At 34.2% G+C, this 9,437-nt stretch overlaps 1 protein-coding gene across 1 annotated transcript; it reads right to left on the reverse strand.

Moving 5' to 3' along the window:
* Positions 1-2,944: 2,944 nt before the first annotated feature.
* LOC111985167 (beta-glucosidase 15-like) lies at positions 2,945-9,177 on the reverse strand. The gene is made up of 9 exons (XM_065768501.1): positions 8,954-9,177; positions 6,353-6,422; positions 5,947-6,005; positions 5,407-5,480; positions 4,975-5,142; positions 4,435-4,690; positions 3,725-3,840; positions 3,176-3,390; positions 2,945-3,070 (listed from the first exon to the last, which is right to left on the reverse strand). Exons 1-9 carry the CDS (start codon positions 9,143-9,145, stop codon positions 3,033-3,035), a joined length of 1,188 nt encoding a protein of 395 aa, XP_065624573.1. The 5' UTR covers positions 9,146-9,177; the 3' UTR covers positions 2,945-3,032.
* Between the last annotated feature and the right edge of the window lie 260 nt (positions 9,178-9,437).

The raw sequence follows: 9,437 nt of genomic DNA on the forward strand, positions 1-9,437 counted from the left end.
CTTGACCTAAGTAAAAAGTTGCATAAAAAAGCAAACTTAGTTGCACTTTCTACTTGATATATAGAACAAAGGAAAACTTAGATTTGGGTTAGATACTTTTTGATGAATTATAAAAAATTAAGAATTGACATAAGCGGAACAAAGTAAAACAAATTATACTTTTTTAGTCTCAAGAATTGGGAGAAGAGACATGGTTCGAACTTTTGTTGTGAAAACATTCTTATTATTTATTCCTAACTTTTTCTGTTTATTTCCTTTAAATAAAAAATCTGAATATTTTTATTTGTTTAAAGAAAAAAAAAGGCAATCAAAAAACTCATCTCTAACTCAAAAGTTTTAAGTTTAACATTGCCGTCCACTTTTGAGATTGCATAATAAAAAAGCAATAATTTATATCTTTAACCAGAGGAAGTTATTACAAATTGTATTGTCATATCTTTAGAAGAGATGATTTCATAATCAGTCATTACAGTTTTTTTACCACAACCATAAATTTTTTTGTCCCCTCCTGGGCCACGGCAATGCCTCTTAAACAAATAGGCCCAAATCCAATTTTCATTCAAAATCCAAACTTCTTTACTTACTTTTATTAGACACAAAATCAAACACCTAATGTGCAAGTGCTGCTCATTCGTAAACGTCAACCAAAAGAAGCCTTCAATCTTTTCTTAAATTGAAAAAAATCGGTGTTTCACATCAAAATCGAGCAATAAAAAAAATGCTACGAAACTGAAAAGGCAGCAGTTCTCACACCTATTGCTCTTCTCTGTTTTTCTTTTTTGTATTCAGCTTTGTTATTTTGTTTGTGACTCTGTGCATGTGATACAAGAAGATGGAGCAACAACAGCTTCTACATTTTTCCCATTCAAAGCATCCCTTGGTCTACGTTCAACACTTCAGAGGTCGTGCTACTTGTTGTGGGTGCCAAGAATCAGTTTATGGTCCTAGCTACTTTTGTCCAAATTCAAAATGCAGTAGTTGGCACTGTCATCATAAATTATGTGCAGAAGTACCCCTTGGGTTGCACCATCCCTTGCACCCATTACATCCTCTTATTCTTTTTGACGAAAAAACCGGTTATCTTGAGAAAGAAAACAGCACATGTCAAGTCTGTAATGAATCTCGTAACGAATACACTTATCGTTGTTACCATTGCGACTTCAACCTTCACATCAAATGTGCTATTTTGCAACTTGAAACCGAATTCCACGATCACCCATTGACTCCCATTGGCAAGACAATCACATTCACTTGCGACATTTGCGGCAAAGAAGGCAAGGGTGTGCCCAATTTGTGTGCCACATGTTGTTTTTGGATTCATAGAAGCTGCGCTTCTTTCCCACGTAGACTCAAGGTTGTACATCACAAGCATCCCCTCCACATCACCCATTCTTCTCTTGAACTCCGTGAATCCAACTCCTGATTTTGTCTACTCTGTGTTCAAAAGGTGGACACACGCTACAGCCTTTACTATTGCTCCAAATGCGATTTTGTTTCTCACCTCAATTGTGCTATAGACTGGAGAAATAGGGAGAACATAAATTTGCTAGAACTTAAAGATGAGGAGATAAAAGATGCAGAGCTTGATCAATCTGTTGAGTCAACAGCCACTGGTGGCTCCATGTAGAGTTCAGGGTGGTCACAAGACCACCCTAACTTGGAAAAAAATTTAATTATTATATGTAAATTTTAAAAAATTTATGATTTTTTATCCTTAAAAAAATATTTTGGACCACCCTAAATCTTTNTCCTGCATAGTCAATTAAAATGCAAATCATGAGACTCTAATTCAATGCATTGACACTATGTATTTCTCTCTTTGTGCAAGTGCAGAATTGATAGTGCATTTTTTCTTCTTCTTCTTCATCTGAAAAAGAAAAATGTTATCATATGTGACAACATTGGAAATTTCTGGACAATTTATTTGAGCCAAAAGTTGTGTTCATTGATCAAAAGGTAAAGTGTAATATGATGCTTGAAATTGCCTTCAATAGAAGAATGATAGGTCATTTGATATCAAAATTGAAGGGAGAGGAAATTCTGCTTGCTTGTAGGATACAGTATTCCAGATGTAGATGCTCAATGTTAGAGCAGGATTTAATTTTTGGAGGGACAAAATTTATTTCTAACTTACATGTACAAACATGCACACACACGTGTATGTGTGTGATATATATAGATATTACTTGATGTCAATCTAAAAAATACGAAATCATTCAATAAAACACTAAAAAAAAAAAAAAATTAAACAAGCCTTTTTTTTTCCAAAGTTAAATCTAATTCAACGTAAGCGGAAGAATTTTAGTAACAAGATAGATATCAAGTGCAGACTACATAACTTTCTTTTTTTGAGAATAGATTTTCTATTATTTTGGTTAATATAGACTTAATTATAAAATATCACAATTAATTGTTACAATTTTAAAAATATGTACCGAGAGAGAGAGTTACATTATTGGATTTGGGGGGGGGGGGGGGGGGTGTGGGGATGGAGGTTGCATGCAAATTTGAAATTCAATAAGGTCATGTAAACGGGTGCTCTTAGAACAATTGTTAATAAATCATAATAGGAAAGTGTTGACACTACTTTCATAAGAAATGTAAAAAGTTGTCAACAATATTTATTATTTTATTATTCTCCCAATAAATATTTCTTAAAATGTTTCTTAAAACAATGCTTTAGGGCATTGGTTAAATTTTTCTATATTATAATAAAATAGGAAAAAAAATTTATATTTAAAAATATAAAGTTTGACATATAGAAGAGATAATACTGTATCAATCTAGCCATATAGGTGGAGGAAAGGTTAGGTTTGAATTTTTTGGCAAGGCAGGGGGCAATGCCCACTCGACCTTGGTTCTTCCCTTTCAAGTTTTTTTTTTTTTTTTAGAAACAAATACACACACAAAAGAGAAAATGTGGCTCTAATATAAAGACACATCATAAATTCTATTAAAAAATTATTTCTATTTTAGACATTTCCAAGTTGAAAAAAAATTCATTGTATATAAAAAACAAGTTGTAAAAGAATTCATACCTTTGGACCAATGGGAATCCCATTTCGCTCATCTGTCACAAACATATTATATTTCAACTTAACATGGTATAACTCTTTGTCCAAAATAAAAAGTGCAAACTAACTCAAATAAAATAAACCTCATTAGTAAAACGAACCTGTGATGTTAATGCAAGAGTCTGTGAAGTAGCTAGGCTGTTGGTATTCACAAGGACCATCTGTAGCATAATTTGCACTATAATAGTTTATGCCAATGAAATCAAAAGACCCTTTGACCATAGAAGATTGCTCTTTAGAAAATTTTGGCAGTCGTTCATGGACGTGGGCAACCATTTCAGCTGGGTAGAGACCAGAATTTAGTGGTTCCATAAACCTAGAAAAGTTATAGAAGATCTACAATTAGCTGCGTTCCAAAACTTTGAACAGTAATTTTTCTTTTTTGGTTTGTGTTTATTATATTAGATAATACGTATATGAATTTCAAGTTTGTATTTAGAAATTGCTGATTTGTTGTATACCCTATCTTTTACTTAAAAATAAAAATACCATAGCCTCTCAATCTAAGTCAGTTCAGAGGTGACATCAAATTATTTGTCTGTTCTAATTTTATTAACTTATTTTTAATGTATAATTTTTAAAGTCTTACTTTTTAAAGATATATTTTATATATAACTATAATTTTGTAGAATAAATGGAAAACTACTTACCAATCATACATAAAAGCAAGGGCTCGAGATGCTGCATCGTTATCTTCAGTTGACTGGGAAAATGGCAATATCCACGGTGAATTTAGTGAAATCCCAATTTGACCCTTCTGAGACATCTACATAAATCATGCATTCTAAGTTTGGATTATTTAGTTTAGACTAATTGAGCTCTTCTCAAAACAAAAATAAAAGTTAGATTAATTGATTGAAAATCATACTGATTTTCAATTGATCGGTATCTACTTCATTATGTTAGTACATTATTCACTAAATACAAAGAGATTAATTTTTATAAGAATGTAGTATGAAACCCAAGTTTTACATTCTTCAATCCCAACATGACGCATCATTACATTACATATTAAAGAATAAGTACAACTACACTCAATCAATTCTAATATCCATTTGAAAATCCAACTCAATCGTGAGTTTATTAAAATGTTATTAGGTGTGTTAGGATTTATTGAGTTTTAAGTAAAAAGCTAACGTGGCAATCTCATATTAGATGGTATAAAATATGAGTTTTATACCTTATTCTTATCAAATTCAGACTCAAATAAAAGTAGCATATTAGTACTTGACAAAAATATAAATAAATCAAGCACTACCTTCACCGTGATACATTCTTAATTATTATTAGGTATCACGTTTAAATTCTAGTTGATTATGCTAGTAAATTACAATAATCATACATATACTATAACACTAGCCTGGTACTTGTCCTTATAGACTTTGACTGCGGCTGTATGAGCAAGAATTAGGTGATGAGCAACTAGGTAAGGTTCAGTCGCTGAATCACCCTCATTACACTTTGGGGACAACCATTTTGAACATCTACCTGGTGCAAATGCACCATTTCCATACCCCATAGTAGTGAAGGTTTGTGGCTCATTTAAGGTGATCCAATGCTTCACCCTATCACCAAACTCTTTATAGCAAAGCTCAGCATAGTCCCTAAAGTCATTTCTGTTTATATAACCGGTTGAGATGTGTTAAACTATAATTTGGAATGCAGTAATATTACAAACACAATTTTGTTCACATTTTCTCAACTTACTAAGTTGATAACTTGTTATTGATTTTCAAATTGGATCACTATATATGGGTATCACTTTATTATCAATCATTCATAACTGTATCTCTCTACAATAGTGAAAATATTTGTGGACAATGTTTTGTCTATAGATTTGTTATTTGGATTTTGTTTTATGGATGAGAGTTGGGAGTAGGTAATTATAGTCATTGCTTACACAATTTGGGGATTTAAAAAACCGCCATAGGTGTCTTCAAGTGCCTGTGGAAGGTCCCAGTGAAATAGAGTCACAAATGACTTCAATCCATTGGATTGAAGCTCATTGATGAGATTGTTGTAATATGTAATGCCTTCCTGATTCACTCCCCCACTTAAGTTTCCACCTAATTAAAACAGAATTCAATGATATAATTGATTTAAATATATAATTCAATTTGGAATCACTATTATAGGGGTTGATTATCTCAAATTTTATGACCCAAGTGATTTTAGTTTAATTGAACATAGGTACTAGAATTAAACAAAGCATAAATTCAAATCTAAGGATTAAAACCTTCTTGAGGATTTATAATTTTAAAAAAAATAAAAAAATAAAAAAAAAAAAGAAGAAGAAGAAAAAAAAGAAAAGCATAATTTAGTAATCTTAAAAGGAAATAATCTGGACCATGAAATTGAAAATCTGTAAGCATCAAATCCAATGTCCTTCATTATACTCACGTCTTCCTGCCAAGTTATTCAATTCATTATCAATCAGTCCAAATAATACAAGTAAACGAAAAAGGTATCATTGCCACAAATACATAAATGATTAATCTTCAATAACTTGGTCATATGAATGTAAAAGAAAATCCAAAATACAACAAATGAAGTCTTAAATCTGAAATCTTTGGAATCTGATGTAGCTTGCAACAGATTAAGCAAAAAGTAATAATATATATGCAAAGTTTCACCAAGAAAATCATGACAAAAGCATGATTAATGTTAAGTTGGGGTTTTTATGTAGCCCTCTACCTAATAATTAATTGAAAAACGACTATAAGAGCAAAAGTACCTTAATGACATAACTTTCTTGAGACTATTATGAGTTAACTATTTCATACGTTTGGTATTGACTATAATTTTCTTATCTTCTCTTGAATTAGCACATCTGCATTATAATAAAACATTGCATTATGTCAACAATATATACCTTGTAACGATGATAGGAATCATCAGCAAGTACTCCATTTTTACCATCCTTTATCTTATCTGCAACACCAAAAAAGTCTCTAAAAAATGTGTAAGCAACTAAAGATGGTTGGGTTCAAAAGCTTAGTCTTACGAAAGCATTTTAACGTATTCCATATTAGTAACTTTTTTTTAAACAAAAACTCTTTAATTAAGCAAATACATTCCGTGCACTTTATTAGAGTTGTTGAGAGTAGTCATGGGTGGCCACCAACATTAGAAGGATAAAACCTAATAACATTAAAGCTATTTAAACTTATGCAGTAATCTAAGAGCAATTATATCTTTCTTATCACATGAATAATTAATGAACTCATATCATATATCTATGATACACATATCTCTACACAGAAAGAGAGAGGTGTTACCTGGGTAGCTCTGAGTGAAAGAGTCCCATATACTAGCTCCTCTACCACCTTCATTTGTTGCACCTTCGTACTGCACAATAACACAACAAACTAAATCAACAACCCCAAGTATCATAGATTTTTGCATATATATAAAATCTTTCCAATATGTTAGTTTTGATTGGAAAAACATGTCTATATCTTAGATAATTTGATAATTGCGGAAGGGAGGATTTGTACTCTAGATGCCTTCATTGAAAATACTAAAAAGTGTCGGTTAAACCACAAAATGGTTTATAGCAATAGGTATATTAATTTAAATACAAACATGGTAAGAAGATGATGCTGTGCCAAATATGAAACCCTCTGGAAAACTGCTTCTATTAACAGAATATTTTGAGTCATAATTCTGAATTGCACCTTCACCCAAAGCCACTGAGCCAACCACGACAATTAGAAATAGGAGGTGTTGAATATTAGCTCTGATACCATGTTAAATGAACAATATTATCAAACGCAATGTGTTATACCATGTTTTGTATGCTAGAGTGGATGCGGAAGATGAAGCATGGAATAGGAACACTGAGAACACGAGGGTTACGTGGTTCAGCCTTGTCGGCCTACATCCACAGAGGAATCCCTTAAGGGCTACATCTTTATTATATGAGTGTGTAGTACAATAACCTGTGTTACAATGAACCTTAACATAAGTATATATAGGCGACTAAACCCTAGACTACTAGTACAAGCAGGAATGGGCTTGGGCCTATTACATTGGGCTAATATATGTTTAATATATATCTCTAACACCCTCCCTCAAACTCAAGGCAGAAGCTCGATGAAAGCTTGAGGTTGGATAAGTATGAGAAGATTACTTGGAGATGCCTTGAAGAATGCCTTTGAAGAAACCACAATGAAGAATGTGCCAATTGACCAATTTCAGAGCTTCAAATGAAGAAACAGAGTCCAAAATTGGAATCTACGCGAAAAACTGAGCAAGATAGACCCTTTCGGAAATTTTGACTTTTGGTCAAAGGTCAACACAAAAAGTCAAAGTCAACGGATTTGGTCAAAGTCAACGGTCAGTGCTCACGGGTCAGATCCAGGTAGTCCAGGTCGGGTCGGTCCGGGTCAACGGTCAACTAGGTGATGTGGTACTGACGAGGCGACACTGCTGACGTGGCGAGCTGCGTGGCTGATGACGTGGTGATGACGATGCCTTTTGCTGACGTCATCATATATTTCGGCGAGTGGCTGGCGCATGGGAGGTCCACCGGCGCGTGGAGGAGAAGCCAGATACCAAATCGGCGCGTGGAGGCGCGTGCTTAATCAGTTGAAAGCCAGATTTCTTCTGTATGCAGATCTGTGGTCGACATGGCCAATAGGGCGGCGCGTGTGACTAATTAATGAGCTACAAAAGAGGAAATCGAGGCGGCGTGTGGGGAGGTTCCGGAGCTGTTGGCGGCGCGTGAGGCCGCCGTTGGAGGCCGTGTTCCTGGGTTTTGGTCGCGAGAAGTCGTGGATCTCGTCTGTGGTGTTGGTTTCATCAGGCGAGGCTTGGATTTGCACAGATCTGAGAAGTTGAGTCACGGCTTTGCTTGAGTTTGTGGATCTTGGACACAGCACTGAGCCACGGTGGCTGCAAGATGCCATGGAGTCTAGATTCAGCAGAGAAGCATGTGTGACTTCTGATGGTGATGTACACATTAAAATCTTCTTTGCTTGCTAGAGATTTTGTTTGATGCCAAGAACGGAGTTTGGCTCTGATACCATGTTGAATATTAGCTCTGATACCATGTTAAATGGACAATATTATCAAACGCAATGTGTTATACCATGTTTTGTATGCTAGAGTGGATGCGGAAGATGAAGCATGGAATAGGAACACTGAGAACACGAGGGTTACGTGGTTCAGCCTTGTCGGCCTACATCCACGGAGGAATCCCTTAAGGACTACATCTTTATTATATGAGTGTGTAGTACAATAACCTGTGTTACAATGAACCTTAACATAAGTATATATAGGCGACTAAACCCTAGACTACTAGTACAAGCAGGAATGGGCTTGGGCCTATTACATTGGGCTAATATATGTTTAATATATATCTCTAACGGGAGGAAAGGACCTCTATTAATCCCCATGATTGATTGCTTTGATTCTCTAACATGTCCCCCCCCCCAAATGAACTCATATCATATATCTATGCTTATGCAGTAATCTAAGAGCAATTATATCATTCTTTTCACATGAATAATGAACTCATATCATAGAACCATGATACACATATCTCTACACAGAAAGAGAGAGGTGTTGCCTGGGTAGCGCTGAGTGAAAGAGTCCCATATACTAGCTCCTCTACCACCTTCATTTGTTGCACCTTCATACTGCACAATAACATAACAAACTAAATCAACAACCCCTAGTATCATAGATTTTTGCACATATATAAAATCTTTCCGATATGTTAGTTTTGATTGGAAAAACATGTATATATCTTAGATAATTTGATAGTTGCGGAAGGGAGGATTTATACTCTAGATATCTTCATTAAAAACACTTGAAAGTGTCAATTAAACTACAAAATGGTTTATAACAATAGGTATATTAATTCAAACACAAACCTGGTAAGAAGATGATGCTGTGCCAAATATGAAACCCTCTGGAAAACTGCTTCTATTAACAGAATATTTTGAGTCATAATTCTGAATTGCACCTTCACCCCAAGGCACTGAGCCAACCATGACAATCAGAAATAGGAGGAAAGGACCTCTATTAATAATCCCCATGATTGATTTCTTTTGATTCTCTAACATGTCCCCCCCATCAAGTCTACCTTTATATATATAGGACAACATGTCAATGGATTAATATATATATATATATATATATTTTGTTTAGTTCAATAAAAACTTAAAATGACTCTGTGCCATCAAGCTTTGAGAACTTTTTTGCACTTTCTTTTGGGTATTTTTGGCAATTCAGCTAGCCATAACACATCTCATTGTATACACATTTGGATCTTGTTGCATGCAATATACGTTGAGAATACTTTCAAAGTATAATTAGTCACATTTCCTCAAAAACTGTGTGACTCAGTAAAATTGT

Source organism: Quercus suber, unplaced genomic scaffold, assembly GCF_002906115.3.
Source record: "Quercus suber isolate HL8 unplaced genomic scaffold, Cork oak 2.0 scaffold_951, whole genome shotgun sequence".
NCBI classification, from domain to species: Eukaryota; Viridiplantae; Streptophyta; class Magnoliopsida; order Fagales; family Fagaceae; genus Quercus; species Quercus suber.

Excerpts from the sequence above, each read along its gene's own strand:
- LOC111985167 (XM_065768501.1), bottom strand. The coding sequence starts at position 9,145 with ATGTTAGAGAATCAAAAGAAATCAATCATGGGGATTATTAATAGAGGT. Across the intron at positions 6,423-8,953 it reads CAGCATCATCTTCTTACCAG|TACGAAGGTGCAACAAATGA; the intron begins GTTTGTGTTTGA and ends GTTATTGTGCAG. Across the intron at positions 5,481-5,946 it reads ATTCCTATCATCGTTACAAG|GAAGACGTGAGTATAATGAA; the intron begins GTATATATTGTT and ends ATAACTTGGCAG.